Source organism: Mirounga angustirostris, unplaced genomic scaffold, assembly GCF_029215605.1.
Source record: "Mirounga angustirostris isolate CCGP_5_RB_7025 unplaced genomic scaffold, mMirAng1.0.hap1 SCAF_15, whole genome shotgun sequence".
NCBI lineage: Eukaryota > Metazoa > Chordata > Mammalia > Carnivora > Phocidae > Mirounga > Mirounga angustirostris.
The window spans coordinates 59727538-59755371 of record NW_026991723.1 but is presented as its reverse complement, the minus strand read 5'-3'; the positions used below and the strand labels follow the sequence as shown (position 1 = coordinate 59755371).

General features: G+C 35.2%; 1 protein-coding gene across 7 annotated transcripts in view; it reads right to left on the bottom strand.

The window, feature by feature from the left end:
- ZCCHC7 (zinc finger CCHC-type containing 7) overlaps positions 1–27834 on the bottom strand; it is a 248229-nt gene that overhangs the window by 23875 nt on the left and 196520 nt on the right. For all 7 annotated transcript variants that reach the window (XM_045882701.2, XM_045882700.2, XM_054509308.2 and 4 more), the window contains one exon: positions 6072–6107. In XM_045882701.2, coding sequence (XP_045738657.1) covers positions 6072–6107 — 36 coding nt within the window. The remainder of the gene's footprint in view (positions 1–6071; positions 6108–27834) is intronic.

Here is a 27834-nt window from a genome sequence, read left to right as displayed (position 1 = left end):
AGAAACCTCTGCCAACAGAAAAGAAAAAGTCCGTAACAAGTACTCCCTTAAATTTTTAAAACAGAAGTAAAATCTGAAGCCCATATAGTAAATATTTAAGTCCTAAATGTAATGGTGTTTGCCCACAGCTACTAAGGGGCAGACAAAAAGGCACAGGGACTTTTTTAGTCAAATAAAAAAAGTTAGCTGTTTATAGTAGAGCTTCAGGTTCAATTAGTCTATTACTGAACAACATGTGCTACCTAAAAAATGACATGATGATGGCTGACGAGGACATATCTTCAGATATTTAGAAGATGGCAAACACAGCTGCATCCAGGTCAAAACATTTATAATGAATCTTTTATAAATCATGTGAATGCTGCATACTTTTCATTGCTTATCCAAAACACTTAAATTTATAAGAGAATTAATATCATAAAGTACTTGATATTATTTAAATATCTTAACACAAGAAAAAAATCTACTCAAAATATGCCATATTGATTTCTCATTTAAAACAAATTATTTTCTGCATTAAAATACTGAAAGTCAAATAATTTGGAAATTCTCTCTGAAGGGGATGATGACACCTCAGTATTTCTTAGAAAAGAAGAACATTTAAAGGCTCTCCTATGTGTATCAATAAATAAATAATAAATAAATTATACACAACTAAATTTTACTTTACTCCCATTCATTAATAAGTTTGTGTATATACAATGTCTAAATTTCTGAGGAAACACTGTGAAAGGAAAAATAACATGTGCATTTATAATTCACAATGTTCACTTTTTTTCCTCTTCCTTTCACAGAAGCTTTAGAAAATTGCTCTTTGATGATTTGGCAAATTGTATTTATTTTTAAATGAATCTCATTTACTGAGATTGATAATTCCAGGTTTCATTTGCTCTGAAATTGCATTTTCCAATTGCTTCCAATGATAAGTTCTAGAAAAATGTGGTCCAACATGCCAGAGAAATAAAGATTCAAAAAAAAAGGAAGAAAAAAAAAACCCACCTCAGGTGACCTACTCTGTAAATGTCGGAATTACATTTTATACTAAATTCTAAACATGGTAAGATTGAAGTAAAAAAACTGCTAGCAAAATGTTGACACTAAATACTTTAAAAACAAGGTATTTAAATAAATACAGAAGTATTCACATAAATTTTTCATCTGAAAAATATTTTAAAATTTTAGTCACTATCCAAATGTCTTTTCTATCTGTTATATATGGAGTATTAGAAAATAGTCATTAGTGCTTATTCAGAAATTCTTTTTATTCAGACACCAAGTAACTTGAAACATAAAGCATTCTGATTTATTTTGTAGTACTACAATGAGAAGACAGCCTTGAGGTACTACAAAATAGTTGTGTGCCTTCTGAATCATCAGAGCATGATTACACTCACCACAGTAGTATTTCAGTATTAAGGGCATTTTTAATGAAAACTAAATCTCTGAAAATTTGACAGAGATGTAATATCTCAATAGCAACATTTAACCAACCACAACATTGATACAGTAATACCAGATCTTGAGGGGGGAAAAAACCCCAACAGTTGAAACAAGAGTATTCCTGGTTCTTGAGAAGTCTGCAAACTGAACTGAACTACCAAAATAAGAGCTTCCAAGATGAATTTTAAAGTGTTAGTTTATGATAATCTGTATGCCAGGCCTCAAGATATGGTATCAAAAAAAAAAGTTGATTTAAATTTTCCAAAGTAGAGTGAGGCCTAGTTCTCACTCTATTCTGGAGTTAACACTTTAAAATACAGTATGTAACCAGTTCTATTTTCTTAAACACACACATGGAAAAGGACATATCACTTGATATCTACTGTGGATGGTGTTCTCGTGGGTTTTGCAGTTCTGCTTATGTAGCCAAAGAGCTCTGAGAAAAAGACTGAGGATTCCCAATATATATTTAATTAAGAGAGAAAGAGGTATTGTATTCTCTCCCCGCCCCCCACTCCGCCCCCCACAAAGAAAAGACTGGGCTGACTTCTGGAAACTTTTAATTTTTCATTTTAAGTTATTTTTAAAAATCCACTTCAGTGTTAGGCAGTTAGAAAATTGTTACTCATCCTATCTTACATCAAAATTCCAGGATAAAGACTTTTGGATACCTTTATCCTCACACAATCAAATTCCCTTTGTTATTCCTCCCTTTTGGACTACAAAGCATAGCTCTAGAGTTAAATTTAAGTCTGTTCACATTTAGGGTTACCTCCTGTGTGGCATGGCACAGGATGCTTTAGAGTAGCACTCTTGTTTAGTGTAAAACCCTCATTTCCGTACTGTGAAAATCCAGAAAACACATTTCTAAATTGATGTTTCCAGTAAGGAGAGAAAACCGAGGAGCAAAACAAAACGAAATTGTTAATTATGGTCCATAAGGTATACTCTGGCATTCAAGTAGTTCAGGTAAGACATTATTGATTACTACTAAATTCTGGTCACCAGCTTTTTCCTAGGCTAGACAGGAAGGCAAAGAAATCCTACTCCTCCCCATTTCCCTGACAGCAAGTATTTTACTTTTTGAAGTGTGAATTCTAGGTATTCCAAACACTATATATATAAAGAATCATTTAAAAGGTAATTCTTCCAAAAAGATTGCATTTGCTTCCTATTTAAACTTTTAGTTAAAAAGGTAGTAGGTTGTAACATATTTTAACAATGTACACAAAGAAATCTGGGCGCAAAATTAAACATAAAAGATATATTGTCCTTTTTCATTCTTAACACACACAGGCCCCAAATAGCAAACTCCTAGTTACTTTTTTTAAAGTAAGTAGATTAAAAAACAAGATTAACAAAATGTCCAAAGCATGTCAAATTATAGCCTCTACTAGTTAAAAATTCTGTTAGTTCTAAAACTCTGTTGGTGGCCATTTTGGCCTAGGATTTTTAATATAAATGAGACTAGAAATGACAGGGAATGGGGAAGGGACTTTCCTTCTTGAGAGGGAAAATTTTATCTAGAATGAGTTATCTGAAAGATGAAAAAGAATATTCAAAGTCAGACTTCACCAAAATCTGAAAATATAACAGAAATTAAAATACAAGAACAGTGCTATAGTATTGAAGATTTAAAAAACTTTACAAACATTTCTGAAGAAGTAAATACATAAAATATTTGGGGAAATTATTTAATTCTAAATAAAAATAATATATATATTTTTTTCCTATGCAGGGCTCCAAAGTGGTCATCTAAAGTCATCAAATTATATGACATAAGTTTATAGTCATTAAAATATACCAAGAAAAATGACATAGCTAAATTAGTTGTTATAATATGCATACATAGTATACATATATATCTATGTAGATATATATGTAGATATATATACATAGAGGTATATACTACCTCTATGTAGATATATATGTAGCATCTTTTTATCAGAGTTTTATTGGCATGTACCCTTTAGAATGATGGTCTTAGTTATTTTTCATGTAGTGAAGTCCAGTCAAGTTTAGTTAAAAAGCTGTTCTATTTTATGTTCTATTCAGATACAAGTTGTTAAGGAGGCTTTATTTTTATCTCATTTAACTGCTGAAAACAGTGAACATTTCCCTTCTTTAATTTTCTTCTTACTTTAGAATGTATTTTAAGAAATTTTTGATTTGGAACATTTTGCAAGTCCACTTATACCCATCAACTTCACCATCTTTCTTGTGTATCTGAGAAATAATTCTCTATTTAACCTACAGATTTTTTTTTTTTTTAAAGAAAGAAAGCAATTCCTAAATAGACCTTAAATTGTAGTTGCTAAACTTTAGGCTGTGCAAATGTCCTTCTAGTCTTATTGATAAAAAGTAGATAAAAGCAACTGAAAAGTTCTGAAATGTAAACATTTCCAAACTGGATATACTAATCAACTTATTCCCCCAAAAGCACAGTTGATTTTGGGTAAGAAATGGATACTTTCTGGGTTAAAAAAAGAAACTAATCAATGATTAAATGCAGAAATTTCCAGAGCTTTAAGAAGCCTGGTTTAAAGGAATATACAGTGACAATTCTAACCTAGGCTTCATTACTTGGTCACTGCTGAGTGATGCCACATTCACATGTGAGGGCTACTATAAGTCAATAGATGGCAGTCCATCGCCTAGTAAAAGGGCTGAAGATGATGAAACTCACCATGCATCTTGCTTTTATTCAAGATTAAATATTGCTTAATTATACACATTTGGATTTGCCTATATACATAATTATTTACCTATTTTATTTTAGATGGATTGATACATATATACACATGTTTATAAATGTACTAGTTTACAATTTATATTTGCATAGTAAACTAATTCTAAATTACTAAGTATTAATTTAAACTTGACAATCAGAAATTGTGATAGTTACCTGCAATATTGTTTTGAAAAATTAATCAGAACTCCAGATTGAGAACAATGGATTTTTCAAAATGATTTTGTTATACCTATAAACAGAATATATTGTAACTCCCCAAAAGGGAAATTCATTCTGTTTTCATTTGTTTTTTCCCAACTATTCTTTTACAATGTTTTTCAAGACCTATACTATCATCAAACCCTCAAATATTTCTGTTATACTAAACACTAATTTCTATCCTTCTATGACAGTTATATAAAAGAATATAGGTGCAAGTAATGAAAAGAGTGGCTTTAGAGTAGTACTTCCCATACTTCAAGTTTTCAAGGCTGGAATTCTCTTAACTTAGGGGAAAAGGGAAAAGAAATGCAATTGTCAAATCTATTAGGCTATTACTTAATAAAAGTACTGATGAAGAAAACTGCCATACAGTTACAAAAAGTGACTATGATCTTGAAAAATATATGATTGGATTTCAATCAAATTTAGGCTATAAGGATTTCCCCATAGTATGTTAGGACAAAAAAAATTGCTATATAAGTATAATATATCCATATGAGTTACATCTGTAACATATGTGTGTTAGCATACATAGGGGTGTGTGTGTGTTTATTTTGGTATAACACTAAATATTTTAATAAAACCCAATTTGGGACTGAAGGATAGTTGAGGAATTATAGCTTTCTACTGAGAATCTTTACATAAATTAAACAGTGATAACAATATGAAAACATATTCCTCATGAAAACATATATTATTCCTTGCGTCTTGGGCCTGTGATGGATATATTGGTAGTTTGAGTCACTTGGTTTACTTTTTATTTCTACAAGAGGAGAGCAATAAGAGTACATGTTTTTGTAAAACTTTGTCCTTTCTATTTTTCTACCTGTCTTCCTATAACCAAAACCTTTTTGGTGTTAACCTTAAGGAACAGCTTTTATAACATTGTTATAACTGTATAACTGTAAGTAATTTTTATTATTGTGTCTTGCTCAGTGTAGCACATTTAGTATATTAAAAAATGACTACTAGGGCTATTGTGAATTATTGAAATTATTTAAGCTGAATATTAAAAATCAAATAACTTCATAATATTGAGCACTAGCCAAATGATTCCATAGTAAATTATGTTTTCCACTTCTACTTAGCCTAAATTCACAATAAAAGGAAACCAGATAATTGAATAACTTGAATGGTATTAAGCAGATGTTTATACACTTTGAGTAAGTCAAGAGGAGCTTAAGGATATGACATTTGAATTGTTCTCTATGAAAGATACACTGAGCTTTTCTTAGTTTCATTAAAAAATATGTGCAAAAATTTCAATAAAGCCAGAAGAATGATTAAGGAAGAGATTATGGACTATATGCTTATGGACTGTAGATAATACAACACTTTAAAGACACTGGATTGCTATTATTCTTTTATGGCTCCTGGCATACTTTTCCCCTTTAATTTAATGAATGTAGTCTAGGAAGACTGAGATACCATGATGTAATCATTAAATGATGTGAGTAATAAAAAAACAATCAAAATCTTTTCAGAACAGGAAGATAGAGAATAGACTGGTGGGCAGGGGAGAAGAAAAAAAGTGTATTATTGCTTTCTCAGTGCAAAAACTCTTCAGATGTTTATTATCTTCCAGTAGAAGATGCTTGTCTATATTTTATGGTCAGCAGTTCAGAGAAGGATAAATAGGCTAGGTCTTGGGGAAAATAAAAAAGGTGTTTCTACTCACCGTTAGGTGATACTGCCTCCAGATTTCTGGGCAAGCCTGGAAAATAAAAATATTGATCAGCTGGGAGCATGAAACAAGGTACTTTACAGCCTGTTGGTTTTGGCATAACCCAGCATCCACCGGTGTCGGTCACAGGAAAATAAGAAGCTTAACAGAAAGGGTCTGCATTTCAGCTTCAAAAACCTGGCTAGACAGTTTAATTGAATTTTACACTGGTTTAACACACTCCCTGCCATTGTCAGAAAGCCAGTAACAAAGTTTTCTCTCTCTTTTTTTCTTTTCAGGTTAGAAATTTTGGGGCACTAAGATGTGATTAAGAGCCATAACTCAGTTAAACTGATAAATGAACAGCAGTGGTCAAAATCAATAAGACTCACTAAGTACACCTTTTAGAAGAACATTTTGAACCTTGGTAGTATGATAAAAAAAAAAAAACCCAATTTAATAGCAACTGCTTTAAAGAAGACTTCACTGTGGTTATATATTTCTGATGTCTGTTGCCATCCTTTAGTCACTTGCTGCTAACCTTCAATACTCTGCGTAATAGAGTAAAAAGAGAATTAAAACAAAACAAAACAAAACAAAAACAACCCCAAGAATCTGAAGTTCCTGTCTTTTCCCTTAAAAGTTGTCTTATCTGTACATTTATAGGCAAATAACTTAAAAAAACAATAAAACCTCAATAACTTTGTAAAAGGTGGATTTATTGAAGCTCGAATAGGTAACAAACAAACACAAGCAACAAACAGCAGCAGCAACGACAAAAAAACGAGATATTTCCTTATGGATACAAATATAAATCTTCTTCCCTTATACTTAAATTAGGACTCTGTTAGGGAAACACTTTCTAATCAAGTTCTTATGTTTTACTGGTCTGCCATCTTCTGAGAAAAAGAACAGTTGATGTCAAAAAGTCTTTTTTATAATTATATTATAGCAATAATTAAAATATATTAAACCAAGCTAAGTAAATGGCAGTTCTTAAAGTAAATGTGAATGTACAGCTTTTGTTTAAAAATGTGTGTATACACATATACATGTTATATATATATACACACACATATGCATGCCTAAAATTTGAATGAGTTGAGTCTTTTTTAAACCTTTATTATCTTTCACGTACACTTTGAAACAATTCTTTACCTGATTTGTCATTCCTCTTTCATTTATTTTTCAGGGTAGTGATGATAAAACTAACAAATATAATTCATACACTCTAAAGATATTATGGGTATGGTAATAATTCAGAAAATAATTTTTGAATGGCAAAACCTCTACTGGTTATATCATCATAACTGATTAGACAAAAAAAGAGTAGATAGTTCTAACTATGCAGAAAATTTTATCCATTATGTATTTTAAGCTTACCTATCCTATGTCATTTTCTAAAGAAAGGTGTGTAAATTAAGACTATTTTTAGTGGTCAGCTTTCCAATTTAAATGTCATATTCATGCAAACTAAAGTGTCTGACTAAAAAAAGCCACTTGTATACAGTGATTTCTGGATGAACAACACTGATCAAAAAGAAACTATTTTTAAGAAGTAAAAAGTAGCTTCAGAAGGCAAAGATTACGTTAGGTACCAAATAACAGCCACAGACTTGTAGGTTACAAAGGTTCTCAATAAAGCATATACATATTTGTTTTAATAAACATATTTACACACGAAGATCTAATGTACAATATACCTTTAAATATTCATTTCCTACCTTCTATCATAAGCTTTTTGCTATGTATATATAATTTGAGTTGGATTACTGTAGAGATAAGCAAGCAGTTATTTATACATTAGTTATGGATAGTTCTTGATTACCACAATGTCCTCAGAATAATACGGTTGAAAAATCGCAATCACTGAGTTGTCATACCCTGGCAGAATGCCACTCTACCATGTGACCTTTTCTTGTGTTGCAGCAATTTAGTAATAAAAGAAAGAATTACTTGGTTTTTGAACAATCATCTGATTGCTCTGTACATGAAGATGATGCCTGATAAGAAAATTAATAGGGAGAGACATGAAACTTTTCTCTTGTTAGACAATAGTATCAGAATTTTTAAAAAATCCTATCTTATCTCATACAAGTACTTTTACTCAACATTCCCATGCATAGTTTCACTTTACTATTTTCTAACTAATATATGTCTGTTAAGGTTAAAATGAAGAAATTTTTTCACCTCAAAACAGGTGCCAATAGAAAGCACACAACTTTAATTCTAAGTATATGGCATATAATACTTAGGATTATTATTAATAAACTTAAGTGTTAATATTTTTTTGCTTGTTGTGGCTTCTACTTCTCACCATTCCTTAGTCACTGCACATATTTTTCTTTTTATCAAACAGAATGTCATAGTATCCATATTTATGCATCTACTGCATAGAAAATTTAGACAGAATACAGTAATTTCTAAAGCAAGAGGCTTACTACTGCAGTGGGCACTTTTGAAAAAAATTTAAAGTATATGAAATGAATGACTAGCCTGCTGTGGACCTCCTCTAAGATGAAAATGTAACAAACTATTAAAATATAACTGTATTTATTGGTTGTCCTGGTGATCTCACCTTACTGGCACTTAGATGGACAGCAACCCAAAGAGCCTCCTCAAGTCTCACAACTGAAAACACACAAAGTGTACCTGTACATCTGTTTTAGCAATGTGCTACACTGTTTGCCAACTTTCACCCAACTAGCTTTCCCCTCTATTGTATTTTGTATAATAAACCATACATGAATAACTGAGTGTTATTATTCATAAAATTCAAAGATGAATCAACACAGTTTGCCACACCAGATGAATTGAGTTTATACTGTGCATTTCAACCCATACTGAATTTTATCAGGTGCTAATTACTGTTTTACGAGAACAACGGCTTAGTGCATCTGTTGTTTAATTCCCACTTCCCTATTCTCAAATGTGAACATCAAAGAAAATAAAACACTCAATCTTAAACAGCCCCTGACAGCAGACCAAGACTCAAGTGCTCAATAGACAAGGCCCTTGCCACCAGTTCTCATATTTCCACAACAATGAACAAACACAAAAACAGCACTAAGCGGCCTTTCCTCCTCCTCAGCTCCCCTTGGCCAGTTGTCTGCCTTGTACTAGAGAGAGCCCTTGAACGCAGCCCTGCTGGGAACACAGCACAGGAGAAAGGATTAGCCTTACTAACATGCTAGCATTTGCAAAAGGGAAGAAAAAAACCCCCAGTACTGTATTTGGTATATGAATAACCAAAATGTATGAGCTGACAGGAGACCAGGACAGGCCTGTGGCTCCCCGGGAGAAAATGTAGCTGTGATGAGTGACAGGGCTTTCAGGAAATATGTTCACAATCACAGACAGTGAAGGCCATGACCTAGATCGTTTAAGAGCTTGTCTTGTCAAATTATCAAAAGCTTCTTCCTCTCTGAATAAAGAGTGACATAAGTGAGTGTCAGCAAGCTGCAGGCTGACAAGCCAAGCATACAATAACAGAATGCACGTCACATACATGCTGAACACCGCCACTGCTAGCGGCAAATCTTAATGAGAGCGCGGCCAGCCCAGGAGACTTGGGTCCCTGCTGGCACAGCTACTCATCTCACAAAAATCCTTCAGCTCCAAGTCAGTTAGGCTCTGACACGACAACTACAATTACGAAACACAACTTTTTAACAGAATCCTCTGGTGCTTTGTCAAAGCCTCTGTTGTTAGGAGCTGGCCCCCTCAAGTCACTGCAGCAAAACAAAAGATTTAATAAAACAAGCAATATTCACTGATGGTGAATAACATCAATAAAAGAAAAGAAAGAGAAAATTCAGTCTAAAATTTGTTGGATGAAAAGATAGGGGAAAAGCATTCTAGGCTCTGGACTCAACCACCATCTTGACTTTTCCATATGCACATTAATGTCATTTTTAGAAGGTGCCTTCATTAAAAAGAATGTCCCTACTCTGAAACCTCATCAGCAGGCTCCTCAAATAATTATATCAAGTCATTTGATTTTCCAGATACTTTAGCAGTCATGATGTATACACACTACTCGGACACACAAAATACTTACATATCTTATTATACATATACTCTGAATAAATGTGAAATAAAATTTCTCCTTTAAGGAGTATTTTGAAGAGAACATCTTGGACACAGCCTTCAATCGAAATTCCATAAAGACCACTCTAAGGTCTGAAATTACAGAAATCTTCAATTGAAATTCAAGACAAGTTACTGTTTTAATAGTCTTGTTCGAGTTCTATTGTGTAAGAATTTGTCATTCATAATAAAGAGGAGCTGTAAACATATAACAGATATATGTGGCAGTGTGTGGAGAATCTACATAAATTTTTTTTCACCTATTGGTACGGAAAGCCATGCATTGGTCTCTATCTCTAAGCTGACAATATGAACCAGAATTCATAAAATCATCTTTCCATCCAAGGTCAAATTTTAATCAATCCCTATACTCTTAATCTTCTGTAATCAGGGAAACTGACAAGCCTAATTTTTTGCTCAAAGATACTTCTCTTTGATATTCTCCAACTTAAGTGCGGTTATGAGGGCATAACGTTCGTCCATAATAGATTACATTTCAGTTTTACTGGAAAATATAACAGTTCTTATTTATAGGAAATTATATCAAAATAATCAGCTAAAAAATAAAACAAATCATAAGACAATACACTGGGTTACCTCAAGCACCCATATTTCCATTAAAATTTTTTTTTCACATCAGAGAATCACAAATCTTTCTGGAGATATCTTGATTGTGATTCTGGACTACTGTAACGTAAGTTAATTTTACAAATAGTTGATAATGGTTGTAGTATGCCTGCTGGTTGTTAGCTAAAGGTAAACAATACGATAGCCAGTAAAATGAAGCACGATAACGTAGCGGCTAAAATCAGTGACTCTAGAGCCAAAATGGCTGGATTCAAATCCTGACTCCACTATTTACTATCTTGGGCAAGTTATACATCTCTAGGTCTCTTTTCTCACTAATAAAATGGGGATAACAGTACCTCTTCAAAGGGCTGTTATGATGGTTAAAGAGTTGGTTAAGTATGAAGTCCTTAGAACAATGCCTGCTACGTAGCAAACACTCAACTGTATTAATTACTGTTATGACGACGACAATTTGGCACTCTCCATTCTTCTGATGCAAAAACTGATCATGGGGAAATGGCATCAATGAGGTGGCTGAAATAAGGGAAATCTATTGCAAAACAGTCAACTCTCAGATGTGACCAAACTTAAGAGAATGCAAAAATTCACCATTTAAGTGAGCTGTTGATATAGATAATGACAGTGAGAAAAAAAGATCCAAAAGAAAAGGACAAATGAAAAATACAGATTTTGTCAGGATATAGCTGCTTATAGCTACCTTCTTTGTAGAAAGAAAAGAATTCAGAAACATTGATTAGCAACTACTGTACCATGTGCAATGTACCTATTTTTGCATTTAACTGAGGCGCACTCATTCAGTAATGCTTAGTTGTTCAAAAATACACAGCAAAGAATATGTGATCAGATAAATCTGATTTCAGATATAATAGTTAAATTTTGAAATAAAAAAACCAAAATATCTTGATCACTGGTGAAAAACAAAAGTATCCCATGCCACTCTCAAAGTTCATTATCTTTCTTCAGTTTACTCAAGCTTACTTCCTTTTTACCACAAGGTTTAAATAATAACAACAATCTCAGTGTCCTTACTAGCCGTTCTCTCTTGCCCTTCTTGTAACAGCTAGACAGCTACCACATATAGGCTGAGAAAGTGACTATCAGGAAAGAAAAACTTGGAGGGATAGAGCCCTATAATTTGGGGAATCTATCTAGCCATTTTAGCAGTGAATACATAATCCATGTACACAAGTGAAGAAGTCTTATTTCCTGCTCTCTAGCGTCTTAATTCTCTCTTTTTATAGCTTTTGGCACACTGTTTCTAAAAAAATCCCAAACATCTTCTGAACAACAATTAAAACTCCAGCTGATTTCATTGTCTCTTTGGTATTGGTGCTGACATTCTGAGATAACTGTGAACTAGTTCTCATACCTTCTATACCACACTGCTTCCCTAAGCCCACTAGCAGGTACCAGAAGTTCTAAACTAGATTCAGAAGAGATAAAGTATAAGTAAAATAATTTTAAAATGGGAGTTGAGAACTTTTATTTATAAACCAATTATACAAAGTCCATCATAAGTAACAAATATGTAGTAGAACAAATCATTTAAAACTACTGAAAGTTATCCTGATTCATCTTAACCAACTACATTAAGCTCCTTTTATTTATAATTATTCCCTGATATCCAGTTCTACTTCTCTAATTCTCATGGGATTCTCCTGGGGAAATTTCCTTTTCATCCTCTCCCAAGAATCTTATCCAGGATATGTCAGGGATACAAGTAATCACCTTTAGGTCCAAAGTTGTGCTGATACTATAGTAACTTCAGTCTAAAAACTTGTCCTTTTTTTTTTTTTTAAAAGAATAACATTAAATATTACAAAAGTAATGTATATTCATTATAAAGACAGAAAATACAAATAAACAAAAAATAAAAGTCACCTATAATACTACCACCTGAAATAACTATTGCAAACATTTCAGAATATTTTATTCCAAACTTTCTTTTATATACAAAAAACAATTGAAAAACAAAATTTAAAAAAGCAATACCATTTGCCACAGTTCCAATAAAAATGAAGTACTTAGGTATAAATCTAAGTATGTAGAGAATGTATACACTGATTACAAAACTCTGGTAAGAAAAACTAAAGATCTAAGTAAATGGAGACACATACTATGTTCATGGATTGAAGACTCAAAATATTAGAGTCAATTCTCTCCATAGTGATCAACAGACTGAACACAATACCAATTGAAGTCCCATCAAGGTTTTTTTGTAGGTACATGCGACTTATTCTAAAACTTAGATGGAAAAAGAAAGGAACTAGAATAGCTAAAGTCATTTTATAAAATAATAACAAAGTTTAAGAAATCACACTATCTGATTTTAATACTTACTACAAAGCCATAATATTATAAGACAGTGTGATATTGATGAGGTGAACAGATACTTAAATCAATGCAACAGAACAGACTCCAGAAATGAATCCACAGATGTGGCCATTTAATCTTTGACAAAGAGGTAAAAGCAACTCACTGCAAAAAGGATAGTCTTTTCAACAAATGGTGATGAACAACTGATCATCCATGTGTAAAGAAAATGAACCAACCTCACACTTTATACAAAGATGAACTCAAAATGGATCACAGATCTGAATATAAAACATAAAACAATAAACATTTTGGGATAATATACAGGAGAAATCCTTGTTAACTGCAGTTGGATAGAGTTCTTAGAAAGTACATCAAAAGCACAATCCATAAAAGAAAAAACACTGATAAACTGGATTTCACCAAATTTAAAAACTACTGCTCTGCCAAAGACTATCAAGAGAATAAAAAGATAAGCTACAGATTGGGAGAAAATGTATGGACATCACATATCTAAAAAACTCCTTATCCAAAATATAGAAAAAACTCTCAAAACACAATCAGAAAATAAACACAATAACTAAAAACTAGGAAAGGATCTGGACACTTCACCACAAAGGATAAAACGATAGCAAATAAGCACATGAAAGGATATTCAACGTTTTTAGCCATTAGGCAAATGCAAACTAAAACAAGACAGATACTACACAACTATTAGAATGGCTAAAATAAAAAATACTGACAATATCAAAGGCTGATGAGGATACAGAGCAATTGGACTTCTCACTTTGCTAGTAGGAATACAAAATGGTTCAGCCACTCTGGAAAACAATATGGCAGTTTCTTGGAAAGTTAAACATACATAGGACCAGCAATCTCCAACCTGGAAATTTACCCCAAAGGAATGAAAACTATGTTCACACAAAAGACTATAAACAAATATCCATAGCACCCTTATTTGTAATAGTCAGAAACTATAAACAACCCAAATGTTCCTCAATGGATAAATGGATAAACAAACTATAATACATCCATACAATGGAATACTACGAAGGAAATAAACTATCGACACATGGAACAACTCAGATGAATCTCCAAGATACCATGTAAGTGAAAGAAGCTAGTCTCAAAACTTTATAATCCTATGACTCCATTTACATGACACTCTTGAAAAAACAAAACTATAGTAATGGAGAACAAATTAATGGCCAGAAGTAATGGATGAGGGGAGGGTGTGACTATACAGAGATAGCAAGAGGGAATTTTTTGAGGGTGATGAAACTATCCTGTATCCTGATTGTGGTGGAGTTTACATGAATCCATACATATTCATATAACTGAACACCAAAAGAAAAGAAAGTCAATTTTACTATTAAAAAAAGAAGAATGGGATGTCTGGCTGGCTGTCAGTAGAGTATGTGACTCTTGATTTCAGGATTATAAATTTGAGCCCCATGTTGGGTGTGGAGATTACTTAAAAATATAATCTTAAAAAAAAAAAGAAAAAGACTGAACATAGGCTAGATTGGTTACTGACGATATTATTCCTAAAATGTTTTAGGCAGTAATAGAGTACTGTACATTACATATCAAGGTAAAAAATTATAAAATGAATATATATTCACTATAAAAATATAAAGAATAGTGGGGTACCTGGGTGGCACAGTTGGTTGAGCGTCCAACTCTTGGTTTTGGCTCAGGTCGTGATCTCAGGGTCAAGAGACTAAGCCCTTGAGCCCACTCCGCTCAGGGTAGAATCTGCTTGGAACTCCCTCTCCCTCGACCCCTCCCCACCATGCTCTCTCACTCTCTTTCTCTAAAATAAATAAATAAAAATCTTTATATATATATAGAATAGAAATAAAAAAATTCTTCTATAATTCTTGACATAACCATAGTAAACATTTTGGAATCCTTCATTCCAAATTATTTTCCATGCAAATCTATATACATATATAAATGTTTATTTGTATGGAAACAGGATTATATTTCATATACTGTTTTGTAATTTATGCTTTTCACTTAATGTACTGGTAACTTTATATTCCAATATTCATTTTTATATTTGAAATTTTTAAAAAAGATTTTATTATTTATTTTGGGGGGCAGAAGGAGAGAGAGTCTCAAGCAGACTCTGTGCCGAGTGTGGAGCTGGATGTGGGGCGCGATATAATGACCCTGAGATCATGACCTGAGCCAAAATCAAGAGTCTGATGCTTAACCAACTGCATCACCCAGGCGCCCGTTATACCATTATTTATTTATTTATTTTTACATCATTTCTTTCTTTTTTTTTTTTAATTTTTTTTTTAAAGATTTTTATTTATTTATTAGAGAGAGAAAGTACAAGTAGGCAGAGAGGCAGGCAGAGGGAGAGGGAGAAGCAGGCTCCCTGCTCAGTAGGACTCGATCCCAGGACCCTGGGATCATGACCTGAGCCGAAGGCAGCTGCTTAACGAAATGAGCCACCCAGGCGCCCCTATTTTTACATCATTTCTTAAATAGCTGAAGAGCATTCCATTACATGGGATGTACTGTAAGTTACTTAAATGAGCTAGAATGTTAAATTTTCGAGTTGCTTCTAATTCTCATTATTGTAAACAATTCTGAGATGAACATTCTTGTAGATATATCTTTGCAAACATCCATCACTGAATTCCAGAAAGGTTATCCAAATGTACTTCTGTATCCAGCACAACTTCTCTAACATTATTACTATTATGGAGACATTTTTCTTTCTTCCTATTAATTTGTAAGAGATTTTTCTATATTATAGAAATCATGCATTTTATAAAAATCTTTCCCAAGTTGTGGTCTGTCATTTAATTTTATTAATGGTCTCTTTGGATGGACATTTTTTTAAAGTTAAATCTATTCTCCCTTTTCCTTCATGGTTTCTGAAATTGGTGTCTTTGTTTTCTAGTAAGACCATTTAATCCATTTATTTATTGTGATAACTGATAGGTCTGGTTCTATTTTTATCCTCATACTTGTATTTTTTTATGCATTCTTGCTGTTTTCATTTTTTCCTATCACTTGTTATATTGTTTCTTTTGCCTCATTTTTATTTAGTAATCTAAAATTTATATGGCTTATTTTTCTTCTTGTAATTAAAACAAACTTCATTTTACTGGAATTATCTATGATTCACCTTATAGTTTTCAAATTACATTTTTTAAAGAATTTTTCCTAAAATTAAGTTTAAAAACAGATCAATAGGAAGTATTCATACACGCACCTTACACCTTCCTGGTTTCAGTGTTCATTGCTGCTAATTTTATTCTGACTTTTCCAATAAATTCACAAATGAACAACAGCTTGGCCATGTCATCTATTTTTCTCAGGATGTTCTACCCTCTAGGGATTTCTCTACTGCCTTCTGGCATTTAGTATTGCACAGGAGAAGTTTGATGCAAGCTTGATGTTGTGTGTGTGTGTGTGTGTGTGTGTACATGTAATGTGGTTTTTTTTTTTTCCTGTCTGGATGTTTGTGTGATTTTCATTTGTTTGACATTCAGACAGTTCACTAGCATATGTCTAGATGTGGGACTTTTTTCTCTCTCCTACTGGGTGCATGCTCTCTTAATCAGAATTTTTGTTCATTTTGTTTTGGGTCACTTCTCTATTCACAACATGAAAATGAACTGTGATTTTCTCAATTTTCCTCCTATTTCTTATAATGAATTTATTTCATTTGGGGTCATCTTTGATTCCTTTTTTAATCTACCTGTTCTTCATATATGCCTTCTATGAGCCCAACAAAAAAAAAATTTTTTTTTTAAAAAGAGAGACTAGTATTAGTATTAGGCTAGTATTAGGAACGGAGGTGGTATCTGCCAAGGACTGTATAGGTCTCTGACAAACTTCACAGAAAAATATAGTTTTCTCAGAGGTCTGGTTTGTGAGGAACAGAGAAGGAGTTTTAATTATAAAGATCTGCAAAGTACAGATGGTTTATCCCACTGAAAATTGTTATCTACTTCATTAAAAGACCATTCCTGTTGTCCCAGATTCTTATAAATGTATCAAGGTAAAGGTTATGTATAAGCATCCCTCCAACAGGTGAAGTAGTGGTAGGTGCTGGGGTTGATGAGGTGGGTAAGAAAGAAGGGTTTAGAAGTGAGACACTACAGTTTACTTCATTATTGATTCCTGTGTAAAAGATCACTGGCTAAGGAAAAAATAATAAAAATTTAGAATAACACTTCATGAGGTAATTAATTTAAAAGTTGAGTCTTGTCTTCTTATATATCTGAAACTCCCCCAATACAATGATTAGTGTTCTTAGGGTGTGTAACTTTCCTTTAGTATCTATGACTACAGAGAGAATTATTTTAACATTATATAACTGAAAGTTCAATTAGCTCATAATATTTTATTACAGAATTTTCTTGAGTTCCTGAAATTCTTAAATAGCATTTTATTAAAGCAATAATCATTAGAAGGCTGTACAACATGGCAAAATCACACTTGTTACTGAACTGAAATCTTGTAGAAATCATAATCGTTCTGTTTGTAAACAAAGGAAACAATACAATAAAAAGACAAAGGCAAAGCTAATCATGTCTCCTAGCCCTCTACCAATCTATTATCAGTCAGCTGAGGAAATCCAATGTTAGCAGCCTACTAGCTTGGTATGCATTCCTCTATCCCATTTATTTTTGTTCATAAAGATATATATATATATCTTTATATATATTATATTTATATTATCATAAAGATAATATATATATACACACAAGCACAAAAATAGATTATAATAGAGCTCATTTAAAAAAATTTTTTTTTTTTTTTTTTAAATAATCTCTACACTCAACATGGGGCTCAAACTCATGGCCCTGAGGTCAAGAGTCACGTGCTCCACAACTGAGCCAGCCAGGCACCCCTCATTTTGTTTTTACTGAAATAGAATCATTCTATAGACATCTGTAAATTTTCAAGAGGAAATGTGTGTACCTCTTAAATGGAATACCTAAGTAATTTAATTAGTATATAATTGAAGAAAACAGTGTTGGCTTTAAGATGAGTAAACTGGCAAGGATAGATGTCCATAATTAAGTCTGAATACTTTCACAGGTTTAAAATCATTCTCTGTTGCTGTATTTTCCTTCACTATGGACAATTTGAGGGAGATTATTAGAACTCAGACAGAAAACATATGAGGGGCACCTGGGTGACTTGAGTTGGTTAAGCGTCTGACTTTGACTCAGGTTGTAATCTTGGGGTCCTGGTATTTAGCTCCGTGTCAGGTTCCATGCTCAGAGGGGAGGCTGCTTCTTCCTCTCCCCACCCACCCCCAACTCATGTGCGCTCTCCCTCTCAAATAAATAAAACCTTAAAAAAAAAGAAAAAGAAAACTATGAGATTTATAAAGTCCAGGGGAGTTGACCCGCTTAGTAAATAAAATTTTTAGCCTTCCAGGTATTAATGAGAATCTGATTTCCTTAATGTCACTCCCCAAACTCATAGCTTAGATAACTATGTCCCCAAATTTGCCCTTATTGGGACGGCTGGGTGGCTCAGTAGTTAAGCGTCTGCCTTGGGCTCAGGTCATGATCCCAGGGTCCTGGGATCGAGCCCCGCATTGGGCTTCCTGCTCAGCGGGAAGCCTGCTTCTCCCTCTCCCACTCCCCTTGCTTGTGTTCCCCCTCTTTCGCTGTCTCTCTGTGTCTGTCAAATAAATAAATAAAATCTTAAAAAAAAAAAAAAGAATTTGCCCTTATTATTGGATCTAACAGTCAAATTCAAGTCCAAGTCTACATGGGCTTTTATACTTGGACTGAAAATTAAAAAGAAAAGAAAGGAAAAGAAAAGAAAAGGTGAGGGGTATAATGAGTTTGAAATTTAACAAAATTCCCAGTGGTCTGCTGCTGTATTTCTCAAAGACTCAGGTCTCCCAATGTGACTGCACTCAAAAGTTCATACCTAAGTCCCATAACATTCTCAATGAAAATCTAAAGATTATTTATCCCTTTAATTTTTAGGGCTGTTAATTTTGGTAAATAGGGGATAATCCTTCCCCTCTTTTGGTGGAAGTTACGTGTCTGGAGAAAGGGAACTGTTTCTATCCTCTACAAACTTATTCTTATAACTTCAATAAAGAAAATGTAAACCTGCTCTCAATCTGCTAGGTCTACTGAAAGTGACTAGTGCTACAGGGAGAGTTGAGGAGACTGGGGGAAACTGTCAGGTTAGTCACAGATGACTAGAAAGAATACCATTTACTACAATTTCAAAATAAGGACTGGTTTCTCCTTCAAATTCTCATGCTAAATTACATACCTTCAGTTAAAACTGTCTACCCTCCAAGATTATTTCCATAAGCTTTTATTTACATATATATAAATATATATATATATATAAAAAACACCATGAAAAGTTTCAGATATTCATTTATTAGGTGGTTTGGCAACAGTTCCAATGAATTATTAATGACTAATTCTGGGATTTACTCCCTGAACAACGAACACATATGAATTTTCACTAACATTATCATGAGTTTTGCATATACCAATCAAGAGGATAAGAGACCTCCAAGCACAGAATCTACTTAACTTCCTTGGGGGGTATTCTGGTCTCTCAGGTAAATAAGCATTTTATAAGCCTATTCAACTTATTTTTTATTAAGCAAATCAATCAATCCTAGTCATGACCCTGGCTCTAATATTGTGTTTAAACGACATGAAAATGTGGTAAAAAGCAAGAGAAATAAAGTATTCTAGCCCAAGTCATATCTTCTTTTCTTTATTCTAAAAAGTGAAAGAAATATTCTAACCCAAGTCATACTTTCTTTTCTTTACTCTCAAAAGTTGTGATGTTTAGGGCGCCTGGGTGGCTCAGTTGGTTAAGCGACTGCCTTCAGCTCGGGTCGTGATCCTGGAGTCCCTGGATTGAGTCCTGCATCGGGCTCCCTGCTCAGCGGGGAGCCTGCTTCTCCCTCTGACCCTCCCCCCTCTCATGTGCTCTCTCTCTCTCATTCTGTCTCAAATAAATAAATAAAATCTTTAAAAAAAAAAAAAAGTTGTGATGTTTAGGTGTCAGCAGACTACATATTTATGTGAACATATTTATCAATCTATTACAATGATACACTTGTTATGTTGACTTCAATTAAGTTCAGCAGGAAAATTAGTTTATGATTATTTGAATTGTAAAAGGTTATCAGAATGTTAGCTTTATTTTTCCTTTCCTCAAATTTGTCTTTTTAAGGTACTGAAAAAGATGATACAGTATCTTCCATCACAAAGTTATAGATTTTTCCATATGAAAGCCAATGGTTGACAAACCAAAAACACAGGACTGCATCAATACCTATAATACTGGTTTAAAATGGAGATATTAAAGAAAATCACTAAAGAAAATACTAAAGAAGTAGAACTGGCTATTTGAGGTAGTCGGGGGGGGGGAACAAGAAAAAGGATTTCCTTTGCCTTGGATATTTCATTTTATTTTATGCATACTATAGGTATTACAGGTTTTGGAAAACCTGTTAAAACTTGATTTTAAATATGATTGAGAGATGCCTACCTCTTAATGAGTCAAGCTGAGAATTTCCAAGCCTGTATATCAATGTGCAGGATCTGACAACTTTCACAAGCATGACTGGATGGTAGGTAAGTGGGGTCTGTTGCCCCTAATTCACTAATTTGCTTATTAATCCTACAGGTGAGGTACTCCACTAGAAGCTGGAGATACAGCATCGAACATGTCTGAAAACAGACATGGAGCTTACATTCTAATTAGGGGAGACAGAAAAATACAGATTGTCCAATATAACTGTTATGGAGGAAAACGAAGCAGGGAAGAAGGGCAGGGAATGTTGGAGGTGCTGTTTTAATTACGGTGGTCAGGGAAGCCCTCTCTAAAAAGGAGACATACATGAGTAAAGGCATGAAGGAGATGAATCATTGTGGATACTCCGATACCCAGCAGACAGAACAGCAGGTAGAGGCAAGAAAATGTTTGGTCTTTTAAGGAACAGCAAGGAGACCAGGTGGAGTAAGCAAGGGATTACTGTAGGAGATGTGGTCAAAAAGCCAGATCACATATGGCCTTGCTGGTGAGTCTAAGGACTGTAGCTTTTACTCTGGGGGAGATGCAAAGTCATATTTGAGGATTTGGGATAGAGGACTGATATAATCTGAGTTATGTTTAAAAAGGATTACTCTGGGGCTGGCCAAGTCAGTGGAGAGCATGCAACTCTTGACCTTGGGGTTGTAAATTCAAGCCCCACATTGGGTGTAGAGATTAACTCAAAATAAAATCTTTAGGGGTCCCTGGGTGGCTCAGTCAGTTAAGCATCCGACTCTTGGTTTTGGCTCAGGTCATGATCTCAGGGTTGTGAGACCGAGCCCCAGGTCGGGCTCTGTGCTGGGCATGGAGCCTGCTTAAGATTCTCTCTCTCTCTCTCCCTTTGTCCCTCCCCCCCCAAAATAAAATAAAATCTTTATTTATTTATAAATAAAGATAGATAGATAGGATTACTCTAGCCAGCTACTGAAAACTGAATATAAAGGGGAAAGGAAGCAGGGTACCAGTTCAGGAAGCTATTAGAATAATCCAGGCAGGGGCGCCTGGGTGGCTCAGTCAGTTGAGTGGCTGCCTTCGGCTCAGGTCATGATTCCGGGGTCCTGGGAATGAGTCCCGCGTAGGGCTCCTTGCTCAGTGAGGAGTCTGCTTCTCCCTCTCCCTCGGTCTCTCCCCGCCCTGCTCATCCTCTCTCTCTCTCATGCTCTCTCAATAAATAAAATCTTTTTTTAAAAAATATTTTATTTATTTATTTGACAAAGAGAGACACAGGGAGAGAGAGAACAGAAGCAGGGGGTGTGGGGGAGGAAGAAGCAGGTTCTCCACGGAGCAGGGAGCCTGACGCGGGGCTTGATCCCAGGACCCTAGGATCATGACCTGCGCCGAAGGCAGTCGCTTAACTGACTGAGCCACCCAGGCGCCCCTAAATAAAATCTTAAAAAAAAAAAGAATAATCCAGGCAGTAGATGCTCGCTTATGCTTATATTAGGGGGATAGTGATAGAAATGATGAGAAGTGGTCAGATTCTGGATTATGCTGGGAATCATTCTTTTCAGGGTTAAAGCAATGCATTAAATTATGATACAACAGAAAACTGGCTCTCCATGAGTGGAAGAGATATGAAATCAGAAAGGAGAAATAGTCCAGGAATGGCTATATATTTCCTTCCTCAATATGCACTGTCTTTGAATGTAAGAGCAGGAAGGCAAGCAAACAAGTGCTCAGAAAATACTGACCCTTGTGTATGTTTCAAGCCATATGATTACAGGAAAACTCACTTAGCCTGGATCATGAGCTCCTATGGCACTGATATTTCCAGAGACAGGTGACATGTTATTATAGGCATAGCTTCTTGGCTCCCTCCTATGGTCTGTGTAATTTTTTATACTTTCTAGATATCTATTACTTCCAAGTCACCAAGCTTAGTCTTCTGATATTTCTGAATTTTCACCACCCTGGTGTACCTTCTATCACATCACTTTATTTATTTATTTATTTATTTTATTATTATTTTTTTAAAGATTTTATTTATTTATTCATGAGAGACAGAGAGAGAGACAGAGGCAGAGGGAGAAGCAGGCTCCCCGCGGAGCAGGGAGCCCGATGCGGGACTCGATCCCAGGACCCTGGGATCATGACCTGAGCCGAAGGCAGACGCTTAACTGACTGAGCCACCCAGGCGTGGCCCACTTTTTTTTTTTTTTTAAAGATTTTATTTATTTTGTCAGAGAGAGCGCACAAGCAGGGGGAGCTGCATGCAGAGGCAGAAGGAGAAGCAGACTCCCCACTAAGCAAGAAGCCCGATGTGGGACTTGATCCCAGGACTCCGGGATCTATGACCTGAGCGGAAGGCAGAGACTCAACCAACTGAGTCACCCAGCTGTCCCCATCACATCACTTTTAGTCTGTTCTTTCCAATGTCTGCCTTATACTCTGAGCTACTCGAAGGCAGGGACCATGTCTTACTCATCTTTACTTCTTTAGTACTTGAAATACTGCCTGGCATATAGAAGGCAATCAGCAAATTTTTGATAAATAAATATAAAAAGTGTATTTGGATGATTCAAGAGTGGAGATGTTTTTGAACAAAAGTAGAACTAATCACTATTATACAAAACAAAATATCTGAATTAAGGAAGTCTTTAATTTCAAAACTTGGCTCAATTATTGAGCTCAATAATTGTGTTTCAGCCAGTCTTATTTCTGGCCAGTAGTATCTCAATAAGACTAGGGAAAGGATAAGAGGCAAAAGGCATATGAATACCATTCTGTGTTCCTTGGAGTTGATAAAAATAAATGCCCTTTTCTTAAATAATTATCTGGACAAAAACAATATTCAGTAACTGTTCACTCTTTATATGAAGAGTATGAAGTGATAACTATAAGATACTTGTACTAGGTACTTTACATTTCCTACTGGAAATCCCCAAGATTAAACTAACCTTTAAAAAAAAAAAATCACATTGGGGGTGCCTGGGTGGCTGAGTCAGTTAAGTGTTTGCCTTTGGCTCAGGTCATGATCCAGGGTCCTGGGATCAAAAAAATCACATTGGGGGTGCCTGGGTGGCTAAGTCAGTTAAGTGTTTCCCTTTGGCTCAGGTCATGATCCCAGGGTCCTGGGATCAAGCCCCTCATCCGGCTCCCTTCTGAGGGGGGAGCCTGCTTCTCCCTCTGCCCTGCTCCTGCTCGTGCCTTCTCTCTCTCTCTCTCAAATAAACAAAATCTTTTAAAAAAAAAAAAATCACATTAGGGCATCTGGGTGGCTTAGTTCGTTGGGTGGCTGGCTCCTGATTTTGGCTCAAGTCATGATCTTGGGGTCGTGGGATCGAGCCCAGCATCAGGCTCTGTGCTCAGCGCAGAATCTGCTTGTCTCTCTTCCTGCCCTCCCCCCCAACCCAATAAATAAATAAAATCTTATTAAAAAAATCACCAAAATTAAACAGATACTAATTCTCCATTTTATGTATATATTTCTTGAAGAAACATTTACAGACCACTAATATCTGTGAAAACCTACACAGTTTATACTGAGTTCTCAAAGAAACTTTTGAGCTGCTAAAATTTAGTATAGTGGTGATATTTAAGAGAGCATGTTCTCACAGCATCAAATGTTTAAAGAAGGGAGTCAAGTGAAATATGTCCTATGAGTTATTTTCTCCCACTGCATTTAAAATCTGACTTGAAGGAGTGACTCAAGCGCTGAGCTTTCTACTAGTGGATGGTATTTGATTCTTGTGCATGATGGTTAAAGGAATTATGGCTAGCAGGGATTGGGAAAGAAAAATAAGCAGGGGATTTGAGAAAAAAATTGCTGAAGGAAGAAAATTTAGGATGTTTGGGTTTCAGTTATACCTAACGCTGATGAACTCAGTCACACTTTAAAGAAAAAGGGTGACAATTTCAACAATCAGTAAAGACTGCTGAGGCCAGGATGGTCTCTTGTTCTTTGTACAAGCACAGTTCTCTGGTACTGCAGACGTGGTTCTCTGGCTGAAAATCAATATTGTATGCTACTCTGCTGATCCTTAGAAGTTGTTTGGGGATGCCTGGGTGGCTCAGTCGGTTAAGAGGCTGCCTTCGGCTCAGGTCATGATCCCAGGGTCCTGGGATCGAGTCCCACATTGGGCTCCTTGCTCAGCGGGGAGCCTGCTTCTCCCTCTGCCTGCCTCTCCCCCTGCTTGTGTTCTGTCTCTCTGACAAATAAATAAAATCTTTAAAAAAAAAGAAGTTGTTTAAAGAGCTGAAAACTTAAACCATCATTTATTTTTATTTGGAAATTTTTTTCACCTGTTTTTATAAATACTGGTATTTTAAATATAACATTTGCAGGTTTAAGACAGAAACTTGAGAGATCTTCTGAGCAGGAGTTAGACTGACAACTCCTAGAATGTTAGTAGGTGAGCTTCCTCCATGTACATTCATGAAGTATAGCATCACTTTAACTTTGAGATGTTGGGAAAAGCTGAATCTTACAATGTCTAAGTTTTTTTCTTCTTTTTTAAAAAAAATTTTATTTACTTATTTGCTAGAAAGAGAGAGAGAGCATGAACGGGAGGGGCAGAGGGAGAAGAAGAGAGAATTGCAAGCAGACTCTCGCGCTGAGCGTGGAGCCGGACACAAGGCTCGATCTCGCGACTTGAACTGAAACTATGAGTGGCACGTTTAACTAACTGCACCACCCAGGCGCCCTTCCATTTTCTTATTTGTAAAATTGGAACATTAAACAGTATCTATCATACAGTAGTTGTGAGGATTACATAAATGACACAATCACAAATATCTACAGAACACCCATTATGTGCTGAGGATACAGCAGTGAACAAAGCACTCCCCCTTCCTAGTTAGTAATGCATTTAGCACAGTGCTTGAAACACTGTAAGTAATTAACTATAGCTATTATTATCTTGGAAATGTCAGATATACCTTACAGAATGGGATTATGTGTGCAAGATGTGCTCACACAGTTTAAAATTTTCTGTATATTTAAGGGGCGCCTGGGTGGTTCAGTTGGTTGACTCCTGATTTTGGCCCCGTCATGATCTCAGGGGTTGTGCATGAGATCGAGCCTGCGTTCAGCTCTATGCTCAGTGGGAAGTCTACTTCTCTCCTCCTCCCTCCCACATGCACTCTCTCTCTCTCTGAAATATTTTTAAAAAATAAAATTTTCTGTATATTTAAAAAATTGTTGACAAGAGGAGAGAATCTGTGGTAGACTCAGAATTGGAATTCTTTCCAAACTGCAGATTCTTTTCCTTTGGAAGGTATCAATGATACAGGTTTTCTATCCTTTACATTGTAAAACTCTGGAATTTGAACCAAATTACTTTTATGCAGTAGTTAACGTATGAGGCTTTTTCCCAAGCAGAGTTCAGGAAAAGTCTTTTATTACAGCAAGAATATGAATATGACTCATCAGTTTTCATTACAGATTCTCTTTGAACATATAACTGGTACTCTGGTATGACAGAGATCAGTGCTGTGGCTACCGGGATGTATAAGTATAAAGTAAATGGAAGTTTCTTAATGTCTTTAACTGATAAGAAGGTAGGGCATCTATAATTACCCAGGTCTTCAGTAATCCTTTGTGAACGAGTAACAAGTCCAGCAGGTGGGAAGATGAAAATGACAAAGAAGGGAGAACAGTACTATCAGAGGTACGGGCCTTAAATAAGCTGAAAGTATCTACATAAAGAGGGAGGAGTAATGACTTAGAAGCAGCCACAGTGAGTAAGAGTTTAATCCTACTCAACCTAATTCAGCTATGTGAGTCAAGAAAGAATGAACAGCAAGCATTTGAGAGGGTTGCAGGGGAAACACTGTTTTCTGTGGAGGACCAGGTTTCAAGACAAATTTAAAGCATGTATGGGACTGGATGAATAGTTCCAGCAACCTAAGGCCAGAATAACTCTGCTTCCAAGTGAATCCTCATGAAGAGCTTCTGGGATGGTGGAATGACTATAAGCTTCTTCAGATGGAGTCAGTGAAGTCCAGGTTTGATTGGGCTCCAAGGGAATCTTATACAAGGTGGGCAGTCTTTTAAGACTAAAAAAAGATCAATTAGCATCCAGAACCTTCACCATGTAATTACAAAAAACCCCAACAGTTAGATCTTGGCAGATTTAGGGGAAAGGGTGCTGCCTTCTCTGAAGTCAGCCATAGCCTAACCCTATCTTAAAAACTTAAATTCACTGGGGTTATTAATCCTCAAGGCCATTTTAGATAAAGAGTTTAACATACATTCGAGGCCAAAATTAAGCAGTTCAGCAGAATGGACTACAGATTTAATTCACAGCTGATTATATAACCTTTTACAAATCATTCTTAACTGTTCTGTACTACATTTTCTTATTAAAAAAAATGCTCATAATAATGTCTGAGATCCTTCTGTTATCACAGGCAAATAAGACCATATTTGTAAGAGCTTTTCAGAAGAAAGGAGTAAAGAAATATGCTATTAAATGTAACTGCCAAACTAGAAAATCTGCCAAAAAAAATTATAATTGACAACGTAATGCAGAGAACAGTAGTATAAAACTAAGCCAACTTAGGATTTTTACTTTTAAGACAGTAAATATTAAAAAGTAAGTTTAAGCTACTTTAAAGAAAAATATTTTATTTATTTATTTGGGAGAGAGTGAGAGAGAGATCGAGCGAGTGTGAGCGGGGGGGAGGGGGTGCGGGGGGGGGGGGCAGAGGCAGAGAATCTCAAGCAGACTCTGTGCTGAGCCCAGAGCCCAACGCAAGGCTTGATTTCACAACCCAGAGATCATGACCTGAGCCAAAACGAAGAGTTGGATGCTTAACCGACTGAGCCACCTAGACGCCCCAAACTACCTTTTTTTTTAAAAAAGATTTTAATTTTTTTGAGTAATCTCTACACCCATCATGGGGCTTGAACACACAACCCCAAGATCAAGAGTCACATGTTCTACCAACTGAGCCAGCCAGTTGCCCCAGTTTAAGCTACTCTGGAAAGAAATAACTTCTATCTCCACACCTAATCTTGAGAATCACATTCAATGTCACTAGTGGCCTAAGAAATACAAATAAAAACAATAAGATATCATTTTCTCCTTATCTGATTGGCCAAAACTTTAAAAGATCGATTATAGTGTTCAGAGCACTCTTTTTGGGGGGAAAAAAAAAGATTTTATTTATGTATTTATTTATGTATTTATGCTCCAGAGGGAGCACGAGCAAAGGGAGAGAGAGAGAAGCAGACTCCCTGCTGAGCAGGGAGCCCTACAGGGCTTAATCC